Consider the following 16,648-nt stretch of genomic DNA (forward strand, 5'->3'; position numbering starts at 1 on the left):
GAAATTAAGAAGAAGAAATGGACATGGGCAGGACATGTAGTGCGAAAAGAGGATAACCGATGGTCGCTGAGGGTAACAAACTGGATTCCAAGGGAAGGAAAGCGTAGCAGGGGGCGGCATATAGTTAGGTGGGCGGATGAGGTAAACAAGTTCGCAGGGGTGAAGTGGATGCAGCTAGCAAGGAACCGGGTTAATTGGAGAAATATGGGAGAGGCCTTCGCCCTGCAGTGGGTGTAGTCAGGCTGATGACGACGACGACGACGTAGTTAAAAACGAAAATTATATCCCACGACCATTCTTTTGTATATTCAATGAACGTTCTTATGTGGCAGGCAAATATTTGCCTGCCACATAAGAAAGCAAACAAGGGAGCACCATTACGAACATCGCAGAAGAAGAAAAGAAGTTAGACGATTGCATGAAAAATGTGTCGACTCAGAAAACAGAAGCCGTCGAAATAACCTAGTCTTTTATGGGCTCGACGATGACGAATCTGAGACGTAGGAACAGTCCGAAGATTTGCTCAAAAAATTTTGTACAGAAAATTTAGGTTTAGAAATGCAGTCAGTAGAAAGACCGCACCGTATATATCGCTATCACGAACACAAGAAAGGCAGAATATTGTCTATTTCGCCTCCCACAAAGAAACGGCGGTTCAGACGGCAGACCTGAAAATGAATACGTGGAGCTAGAATGGTGAGCACCTGCAGCAATTATTACGTCCAATGCAGAACATTCGATGTGAGCGCATAAAAACAAAGCAAACGCTTCCGACTCAAACCGGAAGATGCGCGGCTGCGAAACAGTCAAATTGACCAGTGCGAGATAATCGATAATCGTTTGCGTACCTGACACGAAATGAGGTGCACACACTTTGTCCGGACTGCTGTGAATGCCGCGTCTCTTAATGCGTGCAAGTCACTCTCGTGTGCGACGTTCCGATCGCACCTTGGCTTTGCCGCATTTTTGCAAGCGTACGTTTGGTATTTTGAAAAAACCCGTAGTCGTCTCGTCCGGACTTCACCTTTTTGCGCTTATTCTGCGTTCGGTTGTTACAGCCCGCACAGTAAACCGTCGCTTCGACATTATTTGCTCGGCCCACTCTACGGTAGACTGCTGCACTGTACGGGAAAATGGCGCTCTCAGCGTTTCGGGCAAGCTTTCTGTGTTCCAGATTTTTCTAGGTAATTATGTTCTTCCCAACAACAAAAGTCGAAGAGAGATATATAGATAATAGCTAACAAAACTAGAACCGAGTTTTGGCAGCACTGCCTTCCAAAACGCTTCTGGAATTTCGGTTCAATCTTTTTTTGAGCTATTATCTCTATATTTATCTCCGACGTTTCGCCCCTGGGTTGAACATAGTTATCTTCAAAAATCTTGAATACCTATAGGACCTGCATCGCACCTATTCTAAGGGATAATTTCCTCGATTGAGTAGACAAGGTGTTGGCTCTAGTTCTTGATGAGTTCCCCGCGGTGAAGACGGTTCGATACGTTGAGACTACCTGTTTTCAAAAGCAATCGCAGCAAATCATTTCACTCAACCGTCCAGGAAGTTCTGAAGTCAGCGCCGATGTGTATTTTGTTTGCGTCCCCCTTTCTTCGGCACCCATTGCGCAGTATCAAGAACTATAGAACTGTATGCCATAGGGATTGTTCCCTTGCCGCTGTTAAAATGAAACTCGGCATTGTTTAACAACGTAACTACCACTACACCTAACTACACCTACACTAAACTACACCTACACTGAGTGTCAAGAGGCAGTTGGCAGTATTAAATAAAATAAATAAATGCTAATATGTCTTATCACATGAGCGTTAAATTCGAACTCGGCATTGTTTAACAATGTAATTTCACCTGCTCTGATTGCCAAGACCCAGTTGGCAGTATTTAATAAAATAAATAACTCAGCATTATTTAACAATGTAATTACACCAACCCTGATTGCCAAGAGGCAGCTGGCAGTATTTATTAAAATAAATAAGTGATAATGTGTCACATCACACGAGTGTTAAACTGGAATTCGGCATTGTTTAACAATGTAACTACACCTGCCCCGATTGCCAAGAGGCATTATAAATAAAATAAATAGATGCTAATATGTCACATCACATCAGCACTAAAATGGAACTCGGCATTGTTTAACAATGTAGCTACACCTACCCTGATTGCCAAGAGGCAGTTCGCAGTATTAAGTAAAATAAATAAATGCTAATATGTCAAATCACATGAGCGGTAAAATGGAACTCGGCAATGCTTAACAATATAACTACATCTACCTTGATTGCAAAGAGGCAGTTGGTAGTAATAAATAAAATAAATAAATGCTAATATGACACATCCCATGAGCATTAAAATGGAACTCGCCATTGTTTAACAATGTATCTACACCTACCCTGAATGCCGAGGGGCAGTTGACAGTATAAAATAAAAGAAATAAATGCTAATATGGTGACATCGACCCAGGGTGGTGGTTTTTCCTTCGGCGGCAGCTGGCCTCGCGGTCGTGATGGGAACCAGGGCATGGAATTCAGCAGCCGAGCCGTAAGCACACAGCCAGCGCCGCAGGAGTGTACATATATAAGCAAACCGCTATAAGATTAAACATGGCTACATTTGTACCACAAACTTAAAAACGTCCCATTCACGATAGTTTCGGTGCGATTGCCTCCAAGAGGCGTAAGTGGCTGAACATTCAAGAATAGCGCGGGAAAGGTTATTTCTCTGAAGGCTGAAATTTTTCTATAACCACTACTACAATAAGTACGCGTATAAATTACTTTGAATATATATATATATATATATATATATATATATATATATATATATATATATATATATATATATATATATATATATATATATATACACACCAGATAAATGAAAGGGAATGAGGGTGCTCGTTATAATACATGAAGGAAAGAAGCCAGCGGTCGGTGAGGCCAAGGAAAGCATTGGGAATTGTACTTTTATGTCTTTTTTTATTAATACTTGGATAATCACAGAAATTAGTAATGTAATCTGTTTAGAGGAAAGAGAATTAAACGCAAAGTAGAAGAAAAAACAACGTGCCGGTGGTGGAAACCGCACCCACGACTTCCGAATATCGCGTTCGGTGCTCTTCCAACTGAGCTACATCGGCCGCTGTCCCCCCTGCTACTTTCTTGGGTATTAATGTTGTCTGTATACGAACCTTGAGAGTGTTCACCAGCGTCATCCTCAACCATAGCGGCGGACCATAGCGGCCCATGTCAGCAGCTCAACCGAGCACCACACAGCCTTATCGAGAACCCCAGCACTTCTATGGCAAGCCCGGGGAAGACGTGGATGACTGGCTCACCCACTACATCCGGTTGAGCAAATACAACCGCTGCGATGCGAATACCAATCTGGCGAATGCGGTATTCTTTCTTGAAGAAACTGCAGCATCCCTTACCACCTGGGATCGCTTCATGAAAGAAACGAGAGCGGGATTTGGCGATACCGATGCCCGAAAAAAAGCGCCGAACAGACTGGCTCAGCGGGCGCAAGTACCGGGGGAGACCTGCACTACTTACATAGAAGTCCTCAAGCTGTGCAGAATAGTTGTTGCTCGGATGACTGAGGAGGACAAATTGGGCCACCTCATGAAAGCAATAGCGCAAGACGCGTACAACGGTGTCATCTGCAAGGACAATTTGAATACAATCGCTGATGTAACATGACACTGCCGTACGCTTAAAGGTTTGAAGCGACGCCGTATCATCCCAAAGTTTGGTCGGTTGCCTAATGTCACAACTGTCGCCAGTGTGGATGTGTCTGAAACGACGAGCATGGCAGATACAATTCGACAGATCGTCCGCGAAGAGCTTCGGAGGCATCAAGATAATGGGGGCCACGTCAGACCCGTGTACAGTGCCACCTCTTCGGCAGACAACACTTCATCTTCTACCTATTATGCTCCCTCTGTTACATCTCCTTCGGACATCCGATGCTCTGCTGCTCATCGCCCGAACATCCAGCCTCTCACCATCAACACCTACAACAGCGAGCACTCTCGTCCTCCTCGTAGACTACATCCAAAACATGAAGCGTTTAATCCAAGCGACGATGAGTTTTATTCATCGAGTGAACGTGAGCCGCAAGTGTGTTATGCCTGTGGAATGATCGACCACATTTCGCGTTTTTGCCGCAATCGCCGTCCGTACCAGCAGTATCGCCGACAGTCGGTGAACTCTCGTACAAGGTTTCCTGCTGGCAATGATGATTTATATAGAAGAACACCTGGCCGGAATGAGTACAGAACAACAGCTAGACGACAAGAATGGAGAATGGCGCTAAACCGATGCGATCACCAGCCTCTGACCGTAGCCTGACACCACCATCTCGGCGCCTACGACGCTCCCCTTCTCCCCGACGACGGTCGCCACCTCCGGGAAACTAGTGAGTGCGGCCGATGGAGGTGAGGTCGCAAATAATTCTAGCTTACCTATGCCTCTGCCCGTTTAGATGTTAAAGAACCGAATTGAAGTGTTTGTGGACGATGTACGTACTATGGCATTGTTGGACACAGGTGCAACCATTTCTATTATAAGCCTTGCTTTTAAAAACTGCCTTGGTCGTAAATTATGTTTGGTTGGGATAGTGTGGCGACATTGTGTGGTGTTGGTGGCGAACCTCTTAACCGACTTGGCGTCTGTTCCGTGAATCTTGTTATCGCCGGCCACACATTCCGAACTGAATTCGCAGTACTTGCTCGATCAACGCTTGACGTAATTCTTGGACTAAATTTTCTGGAACAATGTGGGGCCAGTCTGGATTTTCGGAATGGAGATGTTTCTGTGAGCACTGGAATTGAATCTGCTTTGTGTGAAAATTCGCGGACCAATCGAAGCACGCTTCTATTTACGGACGACATGGTCATTCCTGCAGTGTCAGCAGGGGTTATACAAGTTGTTCAAGCTGTGCCAGTGATGCGTTCGACGCTGTGGTTGAACCACTCACCCTCAACTGCGCGAAGAAAAGTATTCTGATTCCCCGCTGCATCATCTCAGTCATGAATGGGCATGATTCTTTGTGGACGACTAATTGCTCTAACGAACCTGTTATATTAACACTTGGCCTAAAACTTGCCAACTTTGATGAAGACGCTTTTAAATCAGTGGCAGTGCTCAGCATAGACAATTCCAAGCCTACCGCATGCTCAGAAGTAGATAAGACAAAATTTCTTGCCATGATTAACAAATTCCGGCCAACAAGTGACCGTCACAGTTTAGCGGATGTTCTGTCGAAACATACTGCGGCTTTTGATTTCTCTCGGGACTCGCCACCACGGATTCCCATTTCCCGTACTTAGCACCCAACCAATAACAATATGTCAGAAGGCTTATCGTGTATCCCTATCAGAGCGCCAAACAATCAAAGAACAAGTTCGTGATATGCTGCATAGGGGCATCATTCAGGAATCGTCTAGTCCGTGGGCTTCCCCTCTCATGCTCGTCAACAAGAAAGATGGCACATGACGATTTTGTGTTGATTATTGACGGCTGAATGCAGTTACCAAGAAGGACGTGTATCCCCTGCCACATACTGATGACGCCATTGATTGTTTACATTCTGCCTCCTATTTTTCCTCAGTTGACCTACGATCAGGCTTTTGGCAGATCGCCATGCACTCGAAAGATAAAGAAAATACCGCATTTATCACCCCAGATGGGCTGTATGAATTTAATGTGATGCCGTTTGGATTATGTAACGCTCCAGCCACGTTCAAAAGATTCATGGATACAGTTTTGCGCAGACTGAAGTGGTACATTCGTATTTGTTATTTGGACGATGTAGTAATATTCTGGACTACTTTTGGGGTACACAACAGTCGACTGGAGATTGTTTTGGAGTATGTTGAGAAAGCTGGTCTGGTACTCATTTCCAAGAAATGTCGCTTTGGATATTTTACCGGCGCTGCGACAGGGGATGAGGAACAAGAAGAGACGACCAAGGCAAGCGCTCGGGCTAATAACTGGAGGTGTAATGAAACATACAAGGAAATATATTCTCACATGACAACCAGACGCGCATGCACTTTTCCTTCCCACCAAAAGCGACGGGGTCAGGCCTTATCGGAAAAAAATTGAAGCTTTCACTTGTTTTAAGCCCCCGAAATCGTTAAAACAGCTCAAGAGTTTTTTTGGGCTAATTGCTCCTATTTCCGGCGTTTTGTTCGGAAGTTTGCTGGCGTAGCATATTCCCTTGTCTTCTGCAAAAAGATGTGCCTTTCAAGTGGACTGCCGATTGTGACTCCGTCTTTCGTCAGGTAAAATTTATTCTGTCCATCAGCTCCAACAGAACTTCACACCGACGCCAGCGCAGTTGGAGTTAGGGCTGTGCTCATTCAGCGCCATAATGGCGATGAGCATGTCGTTGCATATGCAAGTCGTTCTTTGAGCAAGGCTGAGCGCAATTACACAGTAACTGAACAGGAATGCTTAGCTGTTGTTTTCCATGTGCAACGGTTTCGGTCATATCTTTATAGATGCGCATTTAAAATTGTGACGGACCATCATTCCTTATGTTCGTGAACTCTGTAGACGCCTTGCGCGGTGGGCTTTGCGCCTTCAAGAATTCAATTTTAATCTGTCGTTTAAGAGTGGTCGTAAGCACGGTGATGCTGATTGCCTGTCACGGTTGCCACTTGAAACTACTGATTGCGACAATGAGATCTTGGATGAATATATAGCTGCTATCTCTCCAAGCTTCCCCGATGTTAGTGAATGCATGATTGCGCAGCGGAACGACAAGGAGTTGCAACGCTTTTTGATGCCGCAAGTTCCCGGAACCTTACGACCTCATTCCGCATTCGTGACGGTCTACTATACAGAAATAGCTACTCGTGAGTAGGTGCGCGGTTTCTTCTGGTCTTAGGTATCTTAGGTGTCAAGTTCTGGGTAATGCACGACGATGCCAGAGCTGGACAGTTGGGTTTCGCCAGTACGTTGCACAGAACTAAGCAACGTTTTTATTGGCCGAAGATGGGTCCAACTTCTCAACGTTATGTGGCCAGCTGCCTCAGGTGCCAGCGTTTCAAGCACAACCTGCTCTCCGCCGGGTCATCATCAGCCTATAACGACACCATGAACCCCTGTTCCTCCAATGGAATCCGCAGGGTCATAGTTTGCGTAGACTACCTTACGCGGTACTGTGAAACTGCTGCCATACCGTCAGCCACTGCTTCTGATGTCTTTGCTTTCCTGCTACGGTTCATCATTCTTCGACATGGGCCTCCTCGTGTGTTAATAAGCGACCGTGGGCGACGGTTTACGGCAGCCGTTGTAAAAGAACTTCTTCGCCTCAGCTCATCCCTTTTTCGCCATTCAACTCTTTGCCACCCACAAACAAATGGTCTTGCCGAACGCACCAATCGTACGCTTAGCAATCTGCTCGCAATGTATGTCGAGTCCCGCCACAAAAACTGGGATGAAGTCCTTCCGCTTACAACATACTCATTTAACACTGCTAAGCAAGAAACGACAGGCTACAGTACGTTTTTTCTTCTTTACGCACGACCTCCACGAAGTACTCTGAACATGTTTTTGCATTTCTCACTCCCAGCTGAAACTACAGTTGCGCATACTCTCTCTTTGGCTGAAGAAGCTCGTCGACTCGCTAGACTTCGCACTCTAGCCTCCCAGGAACGATAGAAGCAACGCTACGACAAGCGTCATCAAGATGTCAATTACGCCCCTGGTGACTTGGTGTGGCTTTGAACGCCGTTGCGTAAGCGCGGCTTGTCCCAGAAACTTATGCACCATTACACTGGCTCTTTCGTTGTACTGCAACGCCTCAGCGCAGTAAATTTTGTAGTCTCTAGCCTGACCACCCAATGTCGTCGATCTCGGAAGACTCAAGTAGCCTACGTGGCCTACATGAAGCCCTTCTATCAACGTCACGAACCTTCACTCTGCCGGCGGGCATCGTCTGCGAAGGGGACAGTGTCACGCACTTCCCGCGGTCCAGTACTGGAGAAAGATGAGGTTTGGCGGGATAAGAAGAAGAGGACGAGGAAGCTGGGGCTGTCCACTCTGGTGTGCTAATCTCTAGCGCACCCTAACATTTGGATAAATAAACGTCGTAACAATATATATATATATATATATATATATATATATATATATATATATATATATATATATATTGTAGTGGTATAGAAGGGCAGTACTCAGCCACCCAATAAAAAAGCATATCACCCTGTTCGGGTATTTTATCGTTATCCTTAGATAAAACAGAAACTCAAAACCGTAAAAAGCTGCATAGTATTTCATCCGCAGTCATCCTCGAACTCATGAAGCACAGAAGGGTTGTCACAATGTCATGACTGCAAAGTGTCGGCATTTTTACTGATATACCATTTGCTTACTACTGGCAGAAGAGAAAGAACTACCCGGATCACGCAGAAGCTCTTAGCTGGGAAAATTAAAGTTTGAGCAGATGTTTTACATTAATATGTGCAGAACATCGAAGCCCTACGTGGTGCATGTCAAATCAAAAATGAAAATATATGTTTTATGTTGGTTAATGCGCTGGCTACCTAGTCGTAACAAAAAAAATTTCGCTGAAACTCACAGAAATTAATGCATAGCAAGCCGTGGTTTTTCTAGAATTTCCACATACTGACAGGATGAAGAATAAATGGCGCATAAAAACAAAGTATTACAGGGAACATCATTAAACGTGCCCACTGAAATTGAATTTAACGCCCGAGCTCAATAGTGTCTACTTTCATAGAAAATATGTGCGCACTCAGAGAGAGAGAGAGAGAGAGAGAGAGAGGTGTAGGGGTGTGAGAGAGAGATAATGTGTGAGAGATAGAGAGGGAGAGAGAGAGGACGACTGGGTAGTAATATTAGAGCTTTTTTACTTTGTACTTCTTAGGGATGCATTTATAGGAAGCAGTGTTTTATATTGCACCAGTAAATTAAATGAGGTAGTTAATGGAGGTAAAGCACCAAGTCAAAAGGGGCATCATTAAACAGTTCGAAAGAACATGATAAGCTCTACAGAAGCGTCTAATTTGCAATTGTATAATATGCATGAAGTTGGAACATTAAAAATAATTGACGCCACTCTATTGGACGGTCTTTGCTTTAACGGCTTTTACATGGCAAGTTAATCTCCAGTGTATAATTGGCAAGCTGCAAGTCACATGCACTTCAGTAAAGCACCTATAGTTCTCTCCACAAATCATAATCTTTGAAGGCAAAGCGCGGGTAGAAAACTCGCAATCGCTTTGATAATAAATATATGCCGAAAAAATTACATTTCGATCAAGAACTCACCAGCGAAGCAGGCGACAAGCGAAAGTAGGACCACACCCGGAGGAAGCATCACGCTTGAGACATGTGGCAAATCCTGGCCGGTCGGCGTAGAGAGTAAAAAGGAAGAACGATGTCGACCCACGAAAAGATCCACACAGCAAAGAGTCTGCTACTTTTTTGCCATTTGCCGAGCAACGAACGGGTGCCCTCGGGGTCCTTCCAGAAGAGGCGCGACACGATGAGACAATGCCCGCGTCCCAGAAGGTCTTCCAGTGCCCCCGTGAGCGTTTGGGCTGACGTCGTCGAGACAACAGAGACGAACGGACAACGCGTCTTCTCCCACTCGGGGTGTTGGACCCGGGGGCTCCGCAATGACCCTTAATTGTCCTAACTGCTTCGGGGGCGGAGCTCGTGAGGTCTTCCTCACCGCGGAGGCTGCTGCAAGTAACCTAAGAGAAGAAGGGTGGCACACCCGCGCGTCACAGCCCCTGCTGCTAGCGACAGAGCTGCAATGCTGCTGTAAGTCGGCATGCGGGCTCTGGGAGAGAGATAGCGCGCGGTGCCGGTACGCGGCGGAAATGACGTCACCTGCCGCCCGCACTTACGTCCTGTGGCAGACTGCGGAGGCTGCAGCCGTGGAGGAGAATGGAGAGACGTCCAACTTCCTGGATTTCTGTCTATCTGCGCGCGACGGAGTCCCGGTCACGCGTTATTTGCGCGCTGCAGTTTATGCTGTCCATAAGTACTTAAACCAGTTGTCCACAACGAACCGGAGCTCCACATCCGAGGCCCCAAATCAATTGTTTTGCTTAACGCCATTATAACCTCCGGTAGAAGCATCTGCCAAGCCTGCCTAAACGCGAGTCTGAAAGGCAGCGAGAAATCTTCGTTAAGGTCGAGATCACTTTTTTTTCTTTTGGCAGGCTGCCACTAACGCCGAGACGTGATGAAAAGCAGGTGCTCGTCAGGGCTAATAAGAGGCGGCAGTACCTGCAGTGAAGGAACCCTTCTTGCACTCGGATATATCAATAAAATATTTGTGAGCTGTGTTCTTTTTCTTTTGTTGACAGGCTTTGATCTTATGCGTTATTTATTTTTTTTTTGCCTTCACTTCGGCCTAGACTTCGGTGTCAAATTTTGTTTGTTTCCAAGGATCTGTGCTGCATCCTTGACTTTTCCTGATCTTAAGAAACTTCCTAAAGGAGGACCTAAAAAAGCAAATATTTGCCTATGACAGCGTTTTTCACTGAGCCCACACACCTTCAGGACTGTATAAAAATGTGCTGTCGGGAAATTCATTGTGCTCAACAGTGACAACACTAATTCTCACCGGTATAAATTGTGTAAAAAAATTTTTACGATGTGTCGAATTGCCAGTATTTGTGTTACAAGCGAAAATTACGTTTACAACATATATAATATATGAAGCGGAATGAACGCTCCGCCTTAGCGGCATTTTTTAATGCGTTCATGGTAGTAAAATAGGCTGTGCACTAGGCGAATGTGTGGCCAGAATTAGAATGCGCTCTGTGTGAGACCCGTTTCATCGTCTGCATGTTGACGCTCTTGCGCGCATATAATGTTCCTGGTAAATGCGCAATTTTTTAGAAAAACGCGAACGCATTTGTCAGCATTACCGATATAAAGAAAGGAACTTTGCTGACATACTTTACATGAATGCCGAAAGTACACAAAATTAAATTGTCACGTAATATATTCCCCTGATCACGCAGGAATTGGCGCCTAACAGATGTAAAAGAAATTGCAGTGGTTCTTTTTTCGATATTATATCGAGTTGGTAGTTCGTCGATGTTAAAGCCGCTCAAGTTTATTAAAACGTTTGATCTTGGCGCGTGTCATTAGCGACTGGAACGTGTTAGCAGAACATGTGGTTGACAAGAACACTGTGGATTTTTTTGTAATGTTTTGTGCCGAAATAGTTGGTAGTCTTGTGTTTGCGTGTTCCTTCGTTCTTTTCTTCCGCACAGTGTTTTCGTTACTTGGCCATGAACCAACTAGCCCAGGCAAGTCTTGATTCAAAGCAGTACTATACCTAACGGGTGCTGACAACACCATTTCCCTGTATCACCATTTTATTAGTATCGATTATTTTCCGAGCAATTTGTCCTGATTTTTAGTGATTACAAGTATTTCACGGTAAAGCGGCACGTACGCTTTTTATTCTTTGCTCGGTCATTCACAATCCGCAGGAGTGCAAACTGCTGGGCTAGTTGGATCATATTGCATAGAAATGGAACCAGCGTCTGTATTCGCTGGTTCCTTTTCTATACAATCCGCAGGGGCAGCGCTTCGTCTTTACTGAGTAAGGCGTTGCTTATAGGACATCTATGTCCTGTGGGGAACAGCACACAGGACAGACTGGACGCTGCATTAATGAAGGACTGAGAGCATATTTATACAGTGTCAAAAGTATTTCATTGAAACTTATTTCTGTGCGAGTTGGTGCATATTGTACGCCAAAAAGTTAAAGCGCCAGAAACGGCAATGCAGTGTCTCCCTGTCGTGTTTGGTTCCTTATTTTGCGCTATGACTTTTTAACAAAAGTATTTTCTGGACACGAAAGGATCACTGCAGGGAATGTGTGTGGGCGAAAAATGAAGAAAAACAATGCGTGCCGCTTGACCGTGAAGCAGTTGTTACCGCTAAAAACCAGGAAAAGAATACTGTTAGAGAGATAATCGAGGCGCAAAAATATTGAGAGAGGAAAACGCGCGTATGAGGACTCAGTGGTAGTACGACAACAAAAATAGCTGTCACTTTCGGGGAATTTTTAGCCAGCCCCTGGTTATCGCACCGAGTGTGATGTTGTTAGGATTTTCTTTCTTCGTTTTTTCATTTATTGCTTTTGATCAGATAATTTTCTTTCCCTTTGTGCGTTTGTTAATTATTTTCTGACTTGAGGAAACAGGAAACCGCCAGTTGCTAGTCAGCACTGTGTTTGCCGCTCTCCTCTCTAGTGTGCATTTGTTTGCGCTCTCCTTCCAGAAGACGTCTGTGATGCGTCACTGTTTGACCGTACGCAAGGTTCTAGGAAACGAAACAGCATTACTTGGCAGAATATAATTAGGCTATGCATTAATACAGAGCTGGAGATAAACGCTCTTATTCACATGGATGAGCGCAGAAGCCAGAAAAAAATGGGCAGAAATCAAACATCCGGGATGTACCACAAGTCAGTTCCTCGTGTCGCTGCCGACCGCCCCGGGCAGCGGAAGTCAAGGCTAGGACGCGATACGCACTTTGAGCGGAACTTGCCCGCCTTTTGCGCAAGCCTGGTTCGGTGATATGGATTGTATATTCCGCAGCACAAAACATTTCAGGCCTTACACGAGATGTCATTAGCTCAAATTTGCAGCTTGCTTCGAATGTAGCCATTCTCTCAGCAGTTTTGCTGGGTTGCAGAAAAGAGCTCAGGTATACCGCAAATATTATTTTTTTTTCGCTATTTTCTTCATTACGTTGTAGGTCCAACACTCTTAAGAAAAAAAAAAAAGACCGGTTGAGCGGAGAACGTGTACTTTGGCCCTCGAATCGTGCGGTTAATCCGCAAGAGGACCCACTGCTACTAGATGCGTGCCGTGTGCAAATTGTGAGTGCTAATGATTAGTCCTGGCTCCAAAAAGACTAAAGGAGTAGGAACGGGAGGAGGACGACTGACATCCTCGTCCGGTCGCTGCCTCGCGAGGCGCCTCTCGGGTTCCATTGTTTGGACACCGTTTGCCCACCTCGCAAGTTTGAGCCGCTTTGTGTGTGATGATTTTAGAGTCCGGTAGCGCGGCAACCGTGGCAAAAGCGGCACGCAGTTCATGCAGTTCGGAAACGTTACATGACCTTCCCATTACCCATCGCGATGAGACGAGAGGTTGGGTTGACGTTGTTGAGGACTACGGGTGGGATTAGCCTTGCGGCAATTACTCCACCGCATCGCAACTTAAATAATACGCAGTCACTAATTCTGTCTCTATCCGGATTCCAGATCCTGCAGGAAAGTTATTGGAAGGCACGAAACCTAAAAGACCGGTTTCCGCACTGGTAGAAAATGTCCTGAACTGTGCGGGACTCTCTTGAGAGAAGCGAACACCCTGCGAGAGCTTCCTTGCTTACGAATCCGTTAGCAGCCATCTTGACGCCTTACTTTGTTTGTTTGGTTCACCCCGCAATTTTGTTTTGCGCTTTGGAAAACGACAACCACGAGGCCCGGCAACTGTATTGACACTATTAAAGTTGACAGTATTAGTTTATACTGGACTCGCAAATGAGTTTTTTTACTATTTCAGTACACCTGTTGATAGTGAACCCAATATTAGGGCATTCGATTACATTACCACACAAGCTGCTTACCTGATTACATTGCCACAGAGTATTTTCGTAACATGCTTTGTGAAAATCGGGTGTTGAAATATTTAAAGGTATGAATATTTCAACATTGAAGACGCTTTTAAATTGAAAACTAAACTGGTTATGAACGTCTTGGACATTGTCGGCCCGATTTTAGTATCTATAACTTGTCTATAACTGTTCATTTTAAACTAGCCAAAAGACGAGACAAAAGAAATAAGAGAACAAGACAAGGCTGGACAAAAAACTGAATATTTATTGAAGGAAAGAAGACAACGAAGACTCGTTTTGAAATGAGCGCGCACAACTCAACCGGTGGAATGGCAGGAAAAGAAGAAGAATAAGAAGACGAAAATTCAGAATCATGGCCTAACTATTGATTTTTCTAACAGAGCGAACAAGACGGACAATCCTTTCAGGACAATTGTTTCGGAACGTCGAACCTGGCAGTACGAGATTTCGGGATTTTTGAAGAAGCAGCTAAAGATGTTGAAACTTCAGGACCCGTTTTTAATTCCGTGTTCTTCTAAGGCGCTAGAGTTTCTAATGGACAGGAGTACGGGTAGGTGCTCAGCAATGAGCATCGACGTGGTGGACTTTGCTGCAGGATGGACTTCTAAGGTGTGTGCAAGACTGCATTACTGTGGATAATGATGCACTGGCTTTTGATAATGGGTGCGGTATTTCGGCTGCTAGTTTCTTGGAGCTGTTTGTCCTTAGTTACACTTGCGTCAGTTGGCAAGGTAGCATGTACATCCAGAAGTCAGGGCTGTACTTAGGGTCGCAGGTCGCTCCTTTGCTCAGCGACATTTTTCTCTCTAAAGTTGACACCGCATTGAAGCCAGGTTTGGATGCCTTCGGCATAGTAGCGTTTCGCTACATTGATGCCTACCTAATGTTATTGGATAAGGATAGTTTTGATAGATCGGCGCAAGATGTGTTAGGAATGTTTAAAGAAAAGGGTCAAGGCCTGTCTTTTACGTATGAGTTTTCCAAAGATCAACATTTACAATTTCTTGATTTGGACCTGTGCTTTGGAGACGATCAAGTGTGTTGGGACTACAGCCCTACGTCAGAGAAGCCTCTGCTTAGCTTTGAATCGCACCACTCAAGGTTGGTAAAGGATGGTTTGGCAGTCGCGTGCACTAAGTCCGCATTACGTAAATCTTGCCATCACCGTATTGAGGATGCATTTCACAGCAGATTTTGAAGTTATTGGCGGCAGGCTTTCGAACTGTACATCTCGCTTGTCTTTCTGAACGTGTTTTAACCCGTTCGAGGAAGAGCAACACGAGGCTGGTTGGCGTGGCGGCGCGGCGAAAGAAGGTGGCTGCCATACCTTACCTCCATGGCGTTTCGCACCGACTCAAGAAACTTGCGGCAAGGTATGACGTTGACGTTGTATTTACAGCGAAAAACAAGGAGGTTTGTGCGCCAGAGTGAGAAGGGTGCTCTACAATATAGCTCGTGATAGTTTTCGTTGCACAGCGTCACATAAGAAAAGGTTCACCACCCGCAGAAAGAATGTGGTTTATCGCATTCCGCTCAATTGTGGCCGGTGCTACCACGGGCAGACAGTCAGATGTCTGAATGTGCGCCTGACAGAGACTCTAATTCCCTACGAGGGAAGGCATATTCTAATCTGGCGCTACTTGTGCAATCCCGGGAGTGTAAATGGGAGGATGACCCGTCTCTTTGCAAGCCTGATTTCAGTAACGTTGATATAGTTTACAGCAATGGTAAACAACTCTGTTGAGAGTTAGTTGAGGCTTTTTACATTGCTAAGGCTAAGGACAAGTGTGTGGCTAAGGCGGTTAGCCTTCATTATAAAGAATTCGCTCTCTTAGAAAAATCGATAGTTAGGCCATGACTCTGAATTTTCTTCGTCTTCTCCTTTTCCTGCCATTTCACCAGTTGGGTTGTGCGCGCGCATTTCAGAACGAGTCATCGTTGTCTTCTTTACTTCAAAAACTATTGAGCTGTGAGTACAGCCTTGTCTTGTTCTCTTCTTTCCTGTGTCTCGTCTTTTGGCCAGTTGCACAATTACCAACACGCCCAGTCGTCAACCTTGTTGTCTCTAACTACAGGCATCTTCCCTTCAGACATGAAGATAGCAATATTAGTTGTAATCTATAAAGGTGGTTCCAAAAACGATCTGGGCAGTTATAGGACAGCTTGAATATTGCCTACTTTTCTAAGGGCGTGGAAAAAATAATGCATGCACGACTTTAGAATACGCTTGACAAGTATAGTGTGATCACAACTAAACAGTTTAGATTTATATCTGTCTTCCAGTGAAATGGCTCTTCTGAAACAAAAACAAATAATCCTAAATGAAATAGAATGTAAACAATTAACGTTGAGAATATACATTATCATCATGATCATCATCCTCAGCCTGACTATATCCACTGCAAGCCGAAGGCCTCTCCCATATTTCTCCAATTAACCCGGTTCTGTGCCAGCTGCATTCACTTGGCACCTGTGAACTTCTTAGCCTCATCCGCCCACCTAACTTTCTGCCGCCCCCTGCTACGCTTTCCTTCCATTGAAATCCAGTTTGTTACCCTAAGAGACCATCGTTTATCCTCTCTTCGCACTATATGTCCTGCCCATGCCCGTTTCTTGTTCTTGATTTCCACTAGAATGTCAGTAACGAGTTATTTCTCTGACCCAATCTGCACGCTTCCTATCTCTAATGTTACCCCTACCATTTTTCGTTCCATAGACATCTGCGTTGTCCTCAACTTAAGTAGAACCTTCTTGGTTAGCCTCCACGTTTCAGCCCCATAGGTGAGTACAGGTCAGATGCAACTGTGGTATACTTTCCTCTTGAGCGATTCCGGTAAGCTGCTAGTCATAATCTGCGAGTGCTTGACAAATGCGCTCCATCCCAGTCTTATTCTTCTTGTTATTTCGTTTTCATTGTCCGGATCTGCGGTCACTACCTTACCTAAGCAGACATATTCGCCTACTATTTCCAGTGCTTCGCTAC

General features: G+C 45.0%; 1 protein-coding gene across 3 annotated transcripts in view; it reads right to left on the minus strand.

Moving 5' to 3' along the window:
- The window catches only part of LOC146180432 (receptor-type tyrosine-protein phosphatase T-like), a 680,195-nt gene extending 670,364 nt beyond the window's left edge, over positions 1–9,831 (minus strand). For 2 of the 3 annotated variants that reach the window (XM_084576026.1, XM_084576025.1), the window contains exon 1: positions 9,316–9,830. In XM_084576026.1, coding sequence (XP_084432152.1) covers positions 9,316–9,364 — 49 coding nt within the window. In that variant the 5' untranslated portion in view covers positions 9,365–9,830. Of the gene's footprint in view, positions 1–9,315 lie in introns of all 3 variants that reach the window. The other variant, XM_084576027.1, reaches the window with a different exon arrangement.
- Positions 9,832–16,648: the final 6,817 nt, after the last annotated feature.

Source organism: Amblyomma maculatum, chromosome 8, assembly GCF_055883805.1.
Source record: "Amblyomma maculatum isolate TAMU_Amacu chromosome 8, ASM5588380v1, whole genome shotgun sequence".
In the NCBI taxonomy this organism is placed as follows: domain Eukaryota; kingdom Metazoa; phylum Arthropoda; class Arachnida; order Ixodida; family Ixodidae; genus Amblyomma; species Amblyomma maculatum.